This window comes from Echeneis naucrates, chromosome 6 (genome assembly GCF_900963305.1).
Source record: "Echeneis naucrates chromosome 6, fEcheNa1.1, whole genome shotgun sequence".
NCBI lineage: Eukaryota > Metazoa > Chordata > Actinopteri > Carangiformes > Echeneidae > Echeneis > Echeneis naucrates.
The window spans coordinates 13,036,453-13,053,008 of NC_042516.1; the positions used below are offsets into that span (position 1 = coordinate 13,036,453).

Sequence of the window (16,556 nt, forward strand, 5' to 3'; positions counted from 1 at the left end):
CTCAGAGACCCACAGTCCCTTGAGACAGTGACAGACTGGGGCCGCAGACTCTGAGACGACCCACTCACGCAGCAGACACACCCAAAACACTGACGCACACTTTCGCCTTCCCTCATCACTCGTGTTCAAAAGCATCGGTAGACACGCACATGTGGTGGTGGAGTGCATTACTCCAGCTGAGTGCACGGGGTTGTGTTTGAAACATCTTTATCCCTCTCTGGCTCTGCCATTCAATGGTTACATAATGTCCCGCAACACTTCCATCATATTCATCTCTCGTTCACTTTCAGCACTGCACCTGGGTGAGCATAGCACACACACACTCACACACCGCGCCACCTTTTCTCTCACATCTGATGTAAAACAACATGTGTAGCCTAGAAAATGCTTTACATACGAATTTTGAGTGCACATGATGGAGGCATGGTTGCAGAGGGTTTTATTAGTGCTCAGAACTGGAGCGCTCAAGCGCACTGATGGGATAGATGGTAACAGGACATCAATATTCATAGTGCACCATTATGTTATTAAGAATTTATGAGCTGGGAATATTCCAGGTTTCTGCCCCCTTTTCCCCTTTCTGTGAAGTTGACATGTTGCCCTCGGTTCTTGTTTTACCCCAAGTTTGAATATGTCCCAGTTCAAGAACTCCAAATTTCACAGTTCAATGTATATTGAAAAAGGGGATCGTGAGAACTTTGTATCATTAACATTAATACATTAGGTGTAATTGTGCATCCTGTTACACAATTTAACATTGAAGATAAGATTGAACTACCTCCCTAAAAAAAAATTTCGATTTAGAGCAAATAAAACTGCCTTAAATGTTTGCATCCATATACAATGTACAGTGATGGCGCAGCTTGAAAATGAAATGCGAACATGAGTATTCAATATTCATCTGAGACTTAAAGTACTCTTAAAAAGATACTTTGTACCAAGCACTGGAGCTCACAGTACATTGCACAAATTGCAGCCGACAATCTAGGCCACCAAAGTACATGCAGCATTGTGGTGAATCAGCTGATGCTGCTGTAAATGGGTGAGTTTTCTTAATTCACACTCCCATCTGGTGGAGAGATGGTGAAGAGCGCCATACTCCACTTGTATGTTACTGATTGGTTAAAAAGATATGATGGGACCAGTGGAAAAATCGGCTATACATTTATCTTACGCCTCTACATCCTTTCGGATTCAAAGTCAGATCTAGACATTAAGATGCGTTGTGAAAAAAACAAAAACAAAAAGAAGAAACACCATGGTGTCGTGTTTTATCTGTAATAAATAAAGGAATCCCTGCCAGTCCTACTAACAGAGAGCTGTAGCGCATGCTGGGAGCATGTGTTCACAAGAGATAAAGACATGTTTGCGTTCAGATGTCTGAGGGTGTCACAGTCTTACCACCCCTCCCAAAACTAGTCCGGTGTTAGTCGATCAAAAAGACCCAAAGAATTCAGATACAGGCGCTAACTAGGATTCTTTCACAATGTCCTTATGTGTGACACTGAATATTCAAAAGCCTGTCATGCACATTTAATCTTAAGTCAACAACATAACAATAATAATTTTATAAATGAAGTTAAACTGATTTTTTTTCCCTGGGATACCAAAAAGTTGACTTAAAAGGAGTCTGCAAACAGAAAGGGGCCCATTTTGCACAGAAAAGTGATACTCTTTATATGCTAGATGTAAAACACTAATGCAATGCCCCCAAAGCAATCCTTACAGTAACTGTTGACTGTTGTCATAAATACAACAATACCTCAATTTTTTTTCTTTCAAACAACGGAAATAATATTTGATACTCACACAAAGTCCAGGTAGAAGGCCATGGTACAAAGCACAGAAGATCCAAGAGAGTGTAATCCAGTCAGAGAAAGAGAGGAAAGAGTGTCAGTAAAACACTTCATTTATGTATGTAAGAACACATAAAAGGTAAAAAAAAAAAAAAAAAAAAAAAAAAGCCGGGACAAACATGTATTTTATCAAATAAGATGTGAACATGAGAACGTGCCTGGTGCTTTTGAGAATTGAATATAAAAGAGAAGAAGTGTAACAATGTTCATATAGTTGGTCCAAACCAGTTAAGTCAAATTAATAATATTACCACAGATTTTAAGATTTCTAAATCTGCAATCTGGATTAAAAAAAAGACATAAAGAATTAACCTAACTCCTGTAGGATTGCTGTTTGGCTTTGGAAGTCTCATTGCTTATAATTGGGCCAGTTATTATTAGTTTTGTCCGTTTCATGAAGTGTTTCGGGCCCAGAGTCTCTGTGCTGGAGAAACCTCACACACCTGGCAGACATTTCAGTCCATGTTTATAACTGATGGCAGAAATTACAGAGAGTTAGCAGTCCTGTGTTTAAGCAAAGAGCACCAACATCCGTGACCTGGTTGTGTTTGACATAATCCTTCTAAATAAGGCACAGTGAACTGTGGACCAAGTGCTGCCGCCACCGAACCAACAACACGCTGTCATATGAACAGATCGCAGTGTTTTTAAGCGGGTCATACCTGAGCTGACGGATCTCTCCTCTGAGTGTCCCCCACCTTCAGGTTGATGCCATAGATCCGGTGTTTCTCTTCAAAGCAACTTGGAGACAATGATCAGGCTTCCACAGAGAGAGAGAGAGAGAGAGAGAGAGAGAGAGAGAGAGAGACAGTGACGCAGCTACAGTGACGAAGCACTAAACAGTGATGGGTGGAGATCAGAGTTTTACCCTAAAATTTCATGAATTATTTTACAAAACAAAAGTAACACTGTGCTTGAAGGAAGATGTATCAGTGTAAGGCTTTGCTGCTGGAGGTAAACTGGGTGCAGTACACTTCCTGGCTGTGAGTGGGAGGATCCATCCAAAACAGGTAGAGACGCACCTCCGCAGAAAGGAGTGCTCTCTGCCAAGCTGCGGCTGCACCGCACTCCGTGTCCGGCCGGGACTTTGGGGGGAGGCGATCACAAGCTCAGGCCCCCCACCTCCTTTGTGTGTGTGTGTGTGTGTGTGTGTGTGTGTGTGTGTGTGTGTGGAGGTGAACGGTTGCTGGAAATCTGTGCATATCCGGAACAAAATTGAGTTAGTGCAACATGTACTTTCTGAACTAATATGAGCCAAAGATTATTCGTATATCCGGATTGTTTTCTGTACCTGATCAGTTGCTTCATGTTGCTGGTTGGTCATACACATGCCACTCCACGTTATCATTATCTGTTTATTACTTTTAAAATATTATGATTGTTTATCTTTGTTTCATTTTTTTTCTCCTCAAGAAATGGTAGAATGTGTTGTAGTTTATCATCACAGTACAATAAAGTAATGCCTGAGGTGAATATGGCACACACAGAACTCTTAGCTATGGCTTCATGATGGCTCCATGTATATATCCAGATTGATATTCCCAGAGGGTGTCATTAACTTTAAGTCAGCAGCTGCTACAGCTGGAAGCTCTGTCTCAGTATTACCAAACCCCCATTGGCCGGTGTTGCCCCAGTCCCATTAGGTTTGTGAAATATAGCTAGTATTAAATTTAAAGAATTGACAAACATTTCAAAAACATAAATAAAAGTTGCAATGTGGTTCCTACACCTCAACCATTGATGGGTCTAATGACTCATCTCTTCTTTTACATCATGTGGATGGCCGGGTGGCTGTGCGTTACCTGGGGAAGGTATGGAAGATGCTCTGCTAAGAAATTTGGGGTGAAAACATTTACATAAACACTGATGCAAATCAAGTACACCCCCTCATAGCAGTGTTATTCCCAAATGCCAGGGCCTCTCTTAGCGGGATAATGATAACTGCCACACTGAAAACATGGTTCGGGAAGGTTTTGAGGAATCCAAGAACAGGTTCAAGGAGTTGGGCTATATTCTAAATTTCCCCAATCCTAATTCAACCCAGCATTAATGGCACCTGCAGGCAAAGAAGTCAAAGGCCCGACCTTCCATATTGCAGGATTTAAAGGATCTGCTGCTGCCAGAAACCACACAGCTCAACCTCAGAGGTCTAACAGAGTCCATGCCTCAGTGAGTCAGGCATGTTATGGTGGCAAAATGGAGAACTACAGAATATTAGGCAGCTGGTCATTAAATTATGGCTGATTGGTGTATTCTCACTGTGAAGACAACACTCATCCCTTATCATGCTGGACAGGCAGGATCCACCCAGTGTGCCGAACTCTACAGTCTCCAGCCCTCTGGATGTCCCTATGTAGCATATAAAGATAAGACTAACTGTCATCACAGACAAACACCAGTTCACACATCTGCATGCATATTCTGTTGCCCCCTGATGAATGCTCCCCTTACTGCCCCTTCACATGGCTATTCTGCAATCATGAGAGAAATCCAATATTCACTCCAAACTCCACTTCTTTGTGGAGTAGTATTGAAACTTTTGCTAAAATTAAAAATACAAGTGATTCTTCCAGCTCTGCAGTTGCCCTTTACGGAAATTAGCCTAATTAATATCTTCAGTGTGAAGGGATGTTCTTTTGGATAATTTAGAAGATTGAACCTGCAGTTCAATTGCTGTTTCTTTTTTTTTTTATGATTTTTATAGGAGGGGTGGAAGTGGCATGATTACATTTTAATAATTCAATCCTAAAAGTGAAGATAATCCAAAAAGCGATGTGGTTAGACAGTAAGAAAGTGTTTTTCTTTCTGCGCCTCATGAAATGAACAGAAATAGGATGAGTAAGAGCGGCCAGGCAAACCCTCATTTTACCAGGAAGAAGGCAGCAGGTAGAATAGCGCCAGTCCTCCGAAGGAATATGAATTACACGTCTTCATTTGACATAAGTCTGGAGTTATGACTTTAATATGGCTGATAAGGGTCCTTTTTTAACTTCGTGCATTATTTTCTACCTCTCAATCGGAGCCGCAATTTTCCAGCTTCTGGAGGAGCCAAACTGGAAGACGGCCAAAGCCAAATATATTCTACAGAAGGAAAACATCCTGAAAAAATATGTTTGTCTGACCAAAGAAGATTTGGATGGCATTCTGGAGGTATGGCTTCCGTCCTCACAGGTGATGTTATGAGAGACAGTTTGAAATGAGCTTTCCATTGATTCTGAAGGAAGAAAGGAAACTTGCCGTCTAACTTTGTGTTCATTGGTCGATCAAAGCGCTCCCATCGACTCCTCCAAAGTTACAAAGAGTAAATGAAGTATTAATAAGACCCATTTTTAGGACTTCACACTGTATTTTCAATAACCACGATGCCTTCACGTACACACATTGTGTAACAGAGACTCTGCCTCACCTTAAGACAACACGTCAGAACCTGTTTTTCCTGGTCTAAAAGAGAATAAGGCCCATCAAAAGTGTGTGAAGGGGACCGGGTTGTGTTAAAATCACTTTTTAAAGGCTTTACTGCTGTCGCCTAACACGATCCAAAATAATTTAGTCACCATAAAATAATACACGACGGTGTACCACACATCAAGGTGTAAATCACCTTGACCACAAATGTTTGAATGTTTGCCTGGGTGTGGCCCACTTTGAATGGCTGTAGGAAATTTAGATTTGAGACAAAAAAGTACTATGAAATTCAGTATGTTTATTATCAGTATCACTAAAGAGACGTCGAGTGAAATAAGGCTTGAAAGAAATTCCAGAAGGTGAATTGATGTTTAACTGACTTGTGTTTTAGGGTAAACACTGTGTGTTTTCAGGCTATGAATATTTTTGCGGTGGATTACAGTCCATGCGCATGAAGAGGTTTGTAACCATTAACCTAGAGAATACCTAGCATACATAATAGTTTTTTTTATTTCTTGGTTCTCCATTTTCATCAAGCAAAACTTCCTACCATACCATACTTGTTGTTTGACATCACTCATGCCTTCCTCATCATGACTATGCAGCCGAGGTGACTGCTCTTTGGTCACAACCAGAGAAGCCATGTGCCACCTGTCAGGTTTTGTTGTGTTAATCTGTGAAAGATCCTCGACAATGACAAACTCTATTTGTTAACACACACAATGTGAAGACAGTGTCAGAGGCTGCTGGTCAAGGTGTGGCAATCACTGGGGACAACCATCTCAATCTGTGGGATTGGGGAAACTCTGTCATCTTTGCTGCCACCATTGTCACCACAATAGGTTTGTATGACACGTACATTATTTGGCACTAATGAAATATATTCAGATTAGTTAACAAAATTACTTTTGATGCTTTAGTAGGTCTCACAATAATAATTGTCTTCAAATCATGTGCAATTTTTTTATGTATTTGTGGAGGTTTTTTTTTTTTATTATTTTGAGTAATTTGACATTGAATGACTGATTAATGTTAATTAATTCTATGTTAGTGTTAATGTTTTAATATTGTCTATATCTCTTAGTGCTGTGATTTAACAGTTTCTCTCGCCACCTTATAGGTTATGGCAACGTTGCTCCTAAGACTAAGGCGGGCCGTGTGTTCTGCATCCTGTATGGTCTGTGCGGGATCCCCCTCTGTCTGGTATGGATCAGTGAACTGGGTACATTCTTTGGTGACAGAGCCAAACGTCTGTCCCAGGTTCTGATCCGTAAAGGTGTTTCAGTGGTAAGAAATGACTGAATGGTGGCGTGTCGTGTTAAAAGTTTTATTCCCGCCTTAAAATTTTACTGTATATGTTTCTCTTTTCCCTTCGGCCAGAAAAAGGTCCAGTTAACTTGTACAGCTCTATTCCTGCTGTGGGGGTTGTTTGTGCACCTGCTGATCCCCCCATTTGTCTTCATGTATCAGGAGGGATGGAGCTACTTGGAAGGCATCTACTTCTCTTTCATTACACTTACAACGGTTGGTTTTGGTGACTATGTAGCAGGTAGGTTCCTTTTGCGGTATACTACTAATTCCTTCTAATAGGACTGCTGCTCTGAAAATATTTTTGCATTTGCATCTGTTTTGTAGAATCCTTTGCTATAAAAGTAATGCCAGTGTATCTACCTCTCTTTCAGGTGTAAATCCAAATATAGACTACCCCAGGCTGTACAGAGTATTTGCAGAGTTATGGATCTACATGGGCCTGGCCTGGCTTTCTCTGTTCTTCAGCTGGAACGTCCACATGGTAGTGGAAGCTCACAAAGTGCTAAAGAAAAGAAGACAGAAGCACAGACATCCCTCTCATGAAGAACCACAGTCTGAGGAAGACAAGCACAACCCAGTAGTGAAGCCATCTGTCGTCGACATCTTCAACTTCATGTCTGACAAGGAGGAAGACTACAGCACTGTCATCAAGGGGATTGGAAACAACACAAAAGGACAACCTGCAGACAACATAAACCGCTCAAAAAGCTGCAGCGACATCTTGACCCTGGATCATTCGCCACGACACCGACGTCTGGTCAGTATTAGTGAAGTGTTCATGAACACAAAGGCTGACGTGGGCAAAGATTATCAAGAGAGGTACTCTCTCATTCAAATAAACAAGGAAGATCCTGAACGCGCAGAAAGCACACAAAATCCAAAGAACAAGGCAAGTCATGCATCAAATTCAGAAATTGTTGACAGCATTTCCACCGTCCCCACCAAAATCAAATTTGCTACAGAAGAGCAAACCACACAGAAACCCGATGGAGGGGGGACAAGGTTTAAAATATCCAAAGTAAATGAAGTGGCACTGAATGAAAATGAAAACGGATAAACACCCTTGCTAAAGTTTCTCTTAACTTTACCAGCCTAGTAATACCAGTTGGACAAGACTGGGGTGTTGGATGCTATAAACATATCACAAGTACTGTTCTTTACCAAGGGAACAAACTGCATTTTGTGGAAGTACTACATAAATCTATGCAAAGTAAGGCTGCACCGTTAAACGGTCTCCTGCTTGCCAAAGGCATTATTTCATGCAGCTTTTCTATCATTGGCTTTAAAAAAAAAAAAAATGGCCCGATAGTTAATTCAGAAAGACAGTTTTATTTAGCTTCTTTCATCCCATATCCGTTTGTTCCAACATTTCTCATCTAAAACAGTTGTGACCATAGACACAGATTATTTTAAATTGCAGTACAGGGCTTTATGAAAAACAGTGCCAATGAGCAGTTTTCCCTCATAAGGAGCAGCAACAGTGGAGGCCATTAACACATGGCCGTCATCAACATACTCCTGGGTCACCACTGGCTGCTCTGAGTGAATGTTCTTGATCTTGATGATCTGGGTAAAACACAAAGGCATGCAAATTGTCAAGAAAAACTCAACTCATTATGAATCCATATCACTTTTGAAACAAAAAACAAAAACAAAACAAAACAAAAAACCCACGAACCTCAGAGCCAGGTGGATCTTCAGGGTTAAACTGTGACAGCTTCATGGAATTTGGATGACAGCCCAGCCAGACGTCACCTGACTTTTGGTCCACCTCAATGTTATCACAAAGTGACCCGACAGCTACAGACTGGTGGGAATAATTGTATTCAGTAAATGAAACCTGGAGATTATTTTATGGTCTTCAGAAATTCTGATGCAAAAGGAGAGTGAAACATGTCTGAATATTTTTTTTCCCTAGGATTACGTTGTATTAGTTCAGCAATTAATTAGATTGGACTGATATCAAGCTCATGTCTTAATGTGAAATATTAAGCCAAAGCTAGTTGCTGCTTATCTTAGCATAAAGCCTGTACACATGGGGGGACAAGGACAGGCTGGCTCTTTACAAATTCAATAAAAATCAACCTACCAGCTCCCCCTGAGCTCAACCATGATGTCATTATATTGTTTATGTGTAATTAGTATAAGAAGAGAAATACTTTTGAGTCTGGTGTTAATACTAAGCAAAGATAAGCAGCTGCTGGCACACAAGGAAGTGATGCAGACTTTCCATCTATCTCAGCATGTCCCAAAATGCTGAACTAGTGTTACATTTCTTTTTTTTTACTGAGGGTAGTAAATAATGAGAAACTATAATACCTTCATAAACACTAGTTGTTCCCCTTCTTGTCTTTTGAAAACATCTATTTCATGGTCTAGGATGTCTGAAACATAAATATACCTAGGGGAAAAAAGTATTTGTTGTGTTATACTCAGTGCTGCACAGAGATCTACTTTAAAAATTATGCCCATCTGGCTACATTGATGTGACTGCTGAAATGGGAGAGAGTAACCGTTTGTCAGGTGATATGTTGATGCCGTTTGAAGACATAATGGCACTGGCTGCCACCCTCACATCCCCTGGACTGTAGTAGACCACATCACACCAGGACAGACCCAACAGGATGGTCAGAAAATGAAGTGCATCGTTGTGAAAGTAGTGATCGTTAGTGGCATAGAAGTTCTCAACTCCGACTGCAATAATATCATTCACACTGAAAAACAATAGGGATTTAAAAAAAAAAAAAAATTAGATTGTCATGGGTTTATTTTGTAATAACATGGGTGGGCTTAATGTCCAATACATACCTGTGCAGTAACGGGTGGATAATAGTTTTTAGGTGCAAAAGTGTATCTCCTCCTACAAAACTGAAGATTTCTATCTGGCTGTTTTTCTGAGGATGATTGACAACAAACAGGTACACAGAGCCATCTATGGAGAGAAAATAATGTAAAATGTGTTGCCATCCTTCTCAGCCAACAGTGTAGTAGAACTTAATGTGAAATGTTTATATCTGATATTTTTATTTTGGTGTTACTGTCACGCACGAGAGAGGTTTTATGTATTACAAAAAGCTCATTGATGTAATGATAACTACAGTGTCTCAGAAAATAAGTAACTTATTTTTTTTTTCTTGCTGCATTTATGATTAATGATCATAATCAGGTTTAACCTGAAAAGATATTGTTTTCGGTGATTCATTCACAATAAAAGCCAACCTTATTGTTTTATTACCACAGTTTATCTTATTTCCAGGTTTTGATCAGTTGTTTTTGCCATTTTGCTAAATAATTCCGAACTTTGTTTTACTTGCTAGCTGAAACAATAAGGCAGATGATGAAATTAATTGGAATTTATTCAGACCACGTTCTCTGGTGCTTTCAGTTGCCCACTATATATATATATATATATATATATATATATATAAATAAATCATTTCATTTTTTTTATTTTTTTTTTACAATATTTGTGATCAGATTCGTACATCACCTGTTTCATCGGTGTACACGCTAATCCCATGTGGGTTGAAAGAGCTAAGGTCCAGCTGTCCTTTGATTTGTAGCATCACTGGAGTTGGCCTTGGGTGCAAAAGATCTAAAATGTACATTTTTCCTGGATCATCAGAGAATGAAGGTAACGGTGGATACTTCAATCCCTGAAAAGAAAACACTTAATGCAAAATATTGATGCAACAGCAGAGAGCTCATTGGAGAAAAAAGGCACTTGAGATCAAATTAATTACAACTCATTTGAAACTAGCATATAGGATATATGACAGAAATGACGTTGATGCATTAATTTGAAATTCATGCAGTCTTGAATTGTGGGTTTGAAGTCATCTTGGGAACTTACGGTGCTAAAGAAGGCCAGTCCATCTTTAAGAACAGTAATATCCTCTGCCCCATATTCTGCACAAAATGAAACGAGCTTTCGGCTTTGCTGCTTTTACACGCATGACATTTCAAAACAAAGATTTAACACTTGACCTGTTGTCGATGACCCGGAATCCAAACTCCTCAGTTAAGAACACATATAAACGTTCAAAGTCCAAAAACATATTCACTTTCCAAAACCTGACTGAAACATAAATACCAGCTGGGGGAAAAAAATAAAAAGTTATGAGAGCTTACCAATGTTCTCTAAATAACGACATTTTAGATGTTTCACCGGAACTTCTCTGGAGACAAGAGCCATTTCCCTGCAGAGGAGTTAAGCATTTAACAAGAAAACAAAAAGATCCGCAGCTCCTGCTGTATATTTTCTAACAGTATGATCAATAAGGCTTGGGTACGTTCAAACCTGTAAACTAAAGCCTTTATTTTAGACTTACTGTAGAAAACAACTAGGCGATTCTAACAAAGCCTTTGCCATTTCAAAATATTATCTCTATCTTAGTTCGACAAATAGTTCATACTTACTTGAGTTTCACAATTCTGTGTGTAATGAAAGCTGCAAAAGCAGCAACAACAACAGCAAGCACCACCTTCCACATGTCAGCCATGTCCAAAAGTCAAAGGTTACACTGGGAGTTTCAGGAGAGGAGGAGAAACATAACTGCCATTATATGTCAGAAGTCCTTGTGGACTCTCCCACTTTCTCCAAGAAAAAATAATCAAAACACGTCCGTCCTCCCAGCGCCTCGTTATTAAATCCGCTCCACTTGTTCGTTCAGAGAAAAGCAAAGCTATGAAACTCCAGTCCGTGTTTTCTTCATACCCGGATACGCAGTTACTGGGTAGATATAGGAAGTGACATCATAAAGTGTTTATTTAATCACGTTTTACATCTTAATTTTAAATATGTGATCTGAGGGAAATCTCTTCCCATGGATATCAACACAAAAAGGCACCCAGAGGTTAAACTGTGGGGGGCTACACAATGTGATTAATATCTTTTGGCACACTACGAACAATAATAAATAAAAGAAATAAAATACACCAGGTTGAGGTCGACCCTGTGCTCTGGGAATAAAGAGCCAATCATGGTGTAATTCTTTCTCTTTGGCTAATTTTAGTTTAACTCTGCTTAAGGTTTGTCAGCTAGCTTAATGCTACAGTTGCCACACAGAATACAGTGGGGATGGCAGGAAAATAAACCGACTTTTCTAAGTACTGAATTCCATTTGTAAAGCAGCATAATAGCTATCCACTTACCATCAGTCACTTTCTTTTCTTTCTTTCTCACCTGTGTGGGGCTGAACTAAAATATAGACACACTTTATTTCACATCCACATTTATTTCACAGTTTGAAGTAACCAGTGAAAAATATTGTTTATGTGATAAAAAGCATATATGTATATATGAACATTTGATTGTTAGTAAAATTCTCCAAGAATTTATTTTACAGTGGTTGGTGTATCTGGTCAATTCAGTTACAGAAACCATTTCCAAAAATTGTTATTTCACATTATTATAAATTCAGGTTTGCTCTGCCTCTGTTATGAGACTCGTGGATCCATTATCCCATCCTGTCTAGGATAAAGAGGTAAACTGTATTTTGGTGAATGAGGTACAACATCTATGCGGATAATCGCACCTAACATAATTTTCTTGTCTAATTGAGAGCATTACAGAGGGATCAATCTGGTTTAAAAAAACAAAGACAAAACTTAACTTCCTGTAATTTTTGTGCTCACTGAGAACCACAGTATACAAAGTCAATCCTTACTTCAGATCACAGACCAGAGCTTTATGGAACACGGTGCCAATGAGCAACTTTCCCCCATACCTAGCTGCTACAGAGGAACCCATGATCACATGACCGTCGTCTGCATACACCTGAGTCACCAGTGGTCCGTCAGAATGAATCTTCTGGATCTGAATAACCTGAAGAAAACATTATCACAAGACGGAGAGAATTATAACAAAATTAATAAGTGCACTGTTCAGTAAGGCGAGTATAGACGTAAAAACTCAACACACGTATATTTCACATAGAAATATACGAAACATAGAGACATATTTCACGTCTCTTTCTGTAAAGGTGTCATCATTCTCTTAATTCACTATCTGACAAATGCAAGTGGACTAACCTCTGATCCAGGCGGGTCCTTGGGGTCAAACATCAAAGCTTTCCATGCATTAGGGTGACAGCCTAGCCACAGGTCACCTGTTTCAGGGTCAACCTCAATGTTGTCACAAAGTGAACCCACAGCCACAGACTGGTGAGACGTAACAGACAAGGTTTTAATCACATATTCATCATGGCGTTTGGATTAGCTTGAATTACAATTCTAGCATCTATTTTTTCACTTTCAGAATGACCTGCATTTAAATTGTCTTAATATTTTCATGCCTGTTACTATTCCAAAGAAATGAAAAAATATAGAGCAATAAAGATAAATGTTTTATTATTGCAGTTGATGAGAAAAAGAGATACATTCTCAAAAATTTTTTTTTAGAAAATATTACTGAAATTTGGTGACTTGTGATTTTACCTTCACAGAGGCCAGTGTATTGTCTGCTTGCCGCTCTAGCACATGGACATTGTGGTCAAAAAGATCTGCCACATATATATGTCTATAAATAAGAGAATACCACAATGAAGATGCAACACTACAAAGAAGAAAGCAAGAATGACCATATACATGTTACAGCAGATCATTCCTACCTTTTATCAGGTGATATGTTGATGCCATTTGCAAAGTAATAACCCTCAGAGACGACCTTTACTTCCTTGGGACTGTAGTAGACAACATTAGTCCATGGTTGAGCAAGAAGAGGCTCAATGAAACCTTTAATGATCTCGTGGGAAAAGTAGTGATCATTGGTTGCGTAGAAGCTATCCACACTCACTGCAACAATGTCATTTACACTGGAAGGAAAAATTATAATTGAAAATGTTTAAATAGGTGATATTCACTGACTGCAATAATCATCTTTTTTGGTATAACTATGGTCATTTGTGACATCAGTAACAACAGTTACAAAACTAAAACTGTTTTGTATATAATAGTTTCACACTGAGCACATCCTTGTACTAAGTAAATCTCAAATATAAACTCTCCAGTCCTCAAATGTCAGCAAATCAACAAACAACACATTTAAGATGCAAACATCCTAAATAAGTGTAATATCAGGTCCATGCAATAATGGCTTTAGCAGAGTAGTTGGGGAAATGTAACCTGATAAGATGAGAGCAGGTGCAATATTCCATCAGTAGGTGTAATCTCTCATTTACTTTGATTTTTATCTTACCTCGTTAAGTTCTATGAGCAGATCACACAGATGTATTTATTTTTAATCTTTCTGACTATATGAACTGTATTATATGTGCATCATACTTTATTCATCTTTTCTGATGTCTGTACCTTTACCTTGACTGCAGCACTGAGTGGAGAAGAAATTTCCCCATGGGGACAGTAAAATATATCCAGCTGACAGTGTGAACATTTAAAATTTCTCAGTGTTGTGTACCTGTAGAGAAGCTCATGCTTTATAGTTTTCAGATGGGCCAGGGAGTGGTCATCTTCAACAAATTTGAAGACCTCAATTTGGCTTTTGTGTTGAGGATGATTGACAACGAACAGATATATCGTCTCATCTGATGAGAAAGAAGAAAACACAAGATTTAAAAAAAAAAAAAGAAGAAGAAGAAGAAGAAGAGGAAAAAGTAAAAGGGGGTTAGGGTTAGTCTGTTTTGGAGCAGTTGTGTATCAAAATTTTTCAACCATATCATTTCAGATGTACAGGCACACCCAGGGCATCGGCTTTTTACTCAGGATACCCACTGAGACTATCACAGCACCCAATCACAACAACTTTGTCCACGTGTGCAACATACACTACACAGTTTAATAGTTAAAGTCAACCAGGATATTTGCATTGCAGAATATACTTTAATTTCATTCACTAATGCTTATCTGTAAAATCACAGATGTATGTATGTATGTATATATATATATATATATATATATATATATAGAGAGAGAGAGAGAGAGAGAGAGAGAGAGAGAGAGAGGGAGAGAGAGAGAGAGAGAGAGAGAGAGAGAGAGTTCAATCTGGATCAAACTGAAAAGCCTAAAAGGTTCTACACTTGGAGGCACATTTGCAACCAAGTGTTTTTAATCACCTGAATCTGTGTATACACTGATACCATGTGGGTTGAATGATTCTAGGTCAAAGTTTCTTGGCATGCGTAACTCCACTGGTTTAACCCGTGAATCTTGTAGATCAAGGGAGAAAATCTTCCCTGCCACATCTGAGGATTGCAGCCCAGGATACTTGAGACCCTTGGGATGTAAAAATATATCAAATTACACAAACTATAATAGATAAAGCACATAAAAAACATGCCACATTGTGTTCAATTAAAGAGAAAACTAAATAAACTATTGACCTCAGTTTTAGGTTCCTATCTTCTGAGGGAATTACACATTTATTTGGCACAATATTAAACTGGTTGATGGATTTCCTTTTTCACGTAGCTCAAAGCCCATGATTGAAACTTTACAGAGGTTTTGATGACCTAACTTTAATTCTCGGCTGCTTTGTATCATAAGTTTGCTTAACCTTACAAACACTCACCGAGCTGATAAAAGCAAACCCGTCTCTCAGGATCGTGATGTCCTCTGAGCCAAAATCTGCAAATCCAAAATGACTGAATTCATTTCAATTCCCCGCAGTGATCATTTTAGCTGCATTTACTTCTGAGGTTATGCTCACCCAGATTTTTGAGAGCCACACAGTTTGGAAGGTGGTTCTGGACCAGCTGTCTGGAGGCGAGAGTCCTCCTCCTGCAAAGTTCGGGTCATTTAGGACGCAACTAAACTTGACTTTCTCCTCAAGAAAAAAAAAGATAAGACAAACCGGAGCACCGCCGTAACTTTAATACCGAATGGGGTTGTTTACTTGGTTACCTTAAGTTGACAATCCTCTCTCCCAACAGCGCCGCCAGAGCCGCTATGGCGAGCGAGACAACGACCAACTTCGCCATTTGCGCAACCAGACGAGCCAAACAGACTGAGTGGCTGCTGAGGCGAGTCTCTGCACGTGGAGCTGATGCTGCTTTCACGGCTATCGGAAATATGTCAACTTCGGGTTCTTTTGTTGGTAAACAAATGCCGGCCTTTCGATCCTTAGTGTGCTTTACTTGAATTCCTTAAGGAGGCACATTGCAGTGCATCGGCAATGTGCTGATATCTCATATCGTTTTCACCGTCTTCGCCTCGAAGCTGTAGGACAGTCAGATCTCTTTGTCTTCGTTTCCCTGATGTGTATGATTTATAACGTACTCATGTTCTGGTTTTACTTCTACTCCGTAAAGCACTTTGGTTAACTCCTGGTTGTTTCAAATGTGCCATCGAAACAAAACGGACTCGACTAAAACAAAAACAGTACGTGTGCGTTCAAAAGAGCCCACCGAGCACATCGGAAAGCAGAGACATGCATTTAGTGTATGTGATTTCCGACATTTGAGAAGCGTGTGAATGCAGCGTACACTGGCCCTGATGTTTTCAGTAGTTGACGTTTGATTTTCACACCGTGGGGCCGGTGCTGCTCAGGTGATGGCATCAGAGACCCCTTTGTCAAACCTCTGGAGGCGGGAACACGGCCTGACTTTATGAGAGAACCTCACGAATGGATGAGCGATGACTTTACTTTACAGGTGCAGGTTACAAACAGCCACTTCCCAGACAGAACGATGGAAACGTGCTCTGAATGTGGTTAAATTCTCTTCATCATACCATCGGCTTTTATTCTTTAGTCAAGCCATCTAGAAATACATGAATATACCCTTGTTTGCCTCCAAATGCTCACGGACGCATTTGCACCCAAACACATCTGCACAGATGGTGATCAAAGACAAACCAAACATTTAGGTCACACTTTTTCTGTCCAAGATTGCCTGAATTTTAGGGATGTGAATTTGTCAAGTCTTGGGGGAAACCACTTCATCAATGTTATCAAAGGGAAATTATTGTGTTTTAAATTCACTCACTTACCGTCAAGGCGACCAATCAACAATATGGCATATTCAATGA

General features: G+C 39.5%; 4 protein-coding genes across 6 annotated transcripts in view; 1 reads left to right on the plus strand and 3 right to left on the minus strand.

Annotated features, from left to right (window-relative positions):
• LOC115044884 (titin homolog) overlaps positions 1-183 on the minus strand; it is a 28,105-nt gene extending 27,922 nt beyond the window's left edge. Inside the window, exon 1 of the mRNA XM_029504189.1 lies at positions 150-183. Coding sequence (XP_029360049.1) covers positions 150-168 — 19 coding nt within the window. The 5' untranslated portion in view covers positions 169-183. The remainder of the gene's footprint in view (positions 1-149) is intronic.
• Positions 184-4,706: 4,523 nt separating this feature from the next.
• On the plus strand, positions 4,707-9,806 carry LOC115044885 (potassium channel subfamily K member 5-like). 2 transcript variants are annotated; one of them, XM_029504191.1, is made up of 5 exons: positions 4,707-5,006; positions 5,992-6,103; positions 6,382-6,548; positions 6,642-6,810; positions 6,944-9,806. In XM_029504191.1, exons 1-5 carry the CDS (start codon positions 4,821-4,823, stop codon positions 7,627-7,629), a joined length of 1,320 nt encoding a protein of 439 aa, XP_029360051.1. In that variant the 5' UTR covers positions 4,707-4,820; the 3' UTR covers positions 7,630-9,806. The 2 variants fall into 2 exon arrangements, with proteins under 2 accessions (XP_029360051.1, XP_029360052.1); XM_029504192.1 differs by having other exon boundaries at positions 6,732-6,810.
• LOC115044886 (serum paraoxonase/arylesterase 2-like) lies at positions 7,887-11,221 on the minus strand. Of its 2 annotated transcripts, XM_029504194.1 has the most exons (9): positions 10,992-11,221; positions 10,704-10,771; positions 10,426-10,481; positions 10,063-10,228; positions 9,381-9,504; positions 9,086-9,286; positions 8,892-8,973; positions 8,251-8,379; positions 7,887-8,138 (listed from the first exon to the last, which is right to left on the minus strand). In XM_029504194.1, exons 1-9 carry the CDS (start codon positions 11,072-11,074, stop codon positions 7,977-7,979), a joined length of 1,071 nt encoding a protein of 356 aa, XP_029360054.1. In that variant the 5' UTR covers positions 11,075-11,221; the 3' UTR covers positions 7,887-7,976. The 2 variants fall into 2 exon arrangements, with proteins under 2 accessions (XP_029360054.1, XP_029360055.1); XM_029504195.1 differs by lacking the exon at positions 10,426-10,481 and having other exon boundaries at positions 10,063-10,167.
• A 604-nt stretch (positions 11,222-11,825) lies between these two features.
• Positions 11,826-15,553, minus strand: LOC115044887 (serum paraoxonase/arylesterase 2-like). Its single transcript, XM_029504196.1, has 9 exons — positions 15,432-15,553; positions 15,238-15,308; positions 15,100-15,155; positions 14,645-14,804; positions 13,990-14,116; positions 13,184-13,387; positions 13,011-13,092; positions 12,606-12,734; positions 11,826-12,399 (listed from the first exon to the last, which is right to left on the minus strand). Exons 1-9 carry the CDS (start codon positions 15,506-15,508, stop codon positions 12,238-12,240), a joined length of 1,068 nt encoding a protein of 355 aa, XP_029360056.1. The 5' UTR covers positions 15,509-15,553; the 3' UTR covers positions 11,826-12,237.
• Between the last annotated feature and the right edge of the window lie 1,003 nt (positions 15,554-16,556).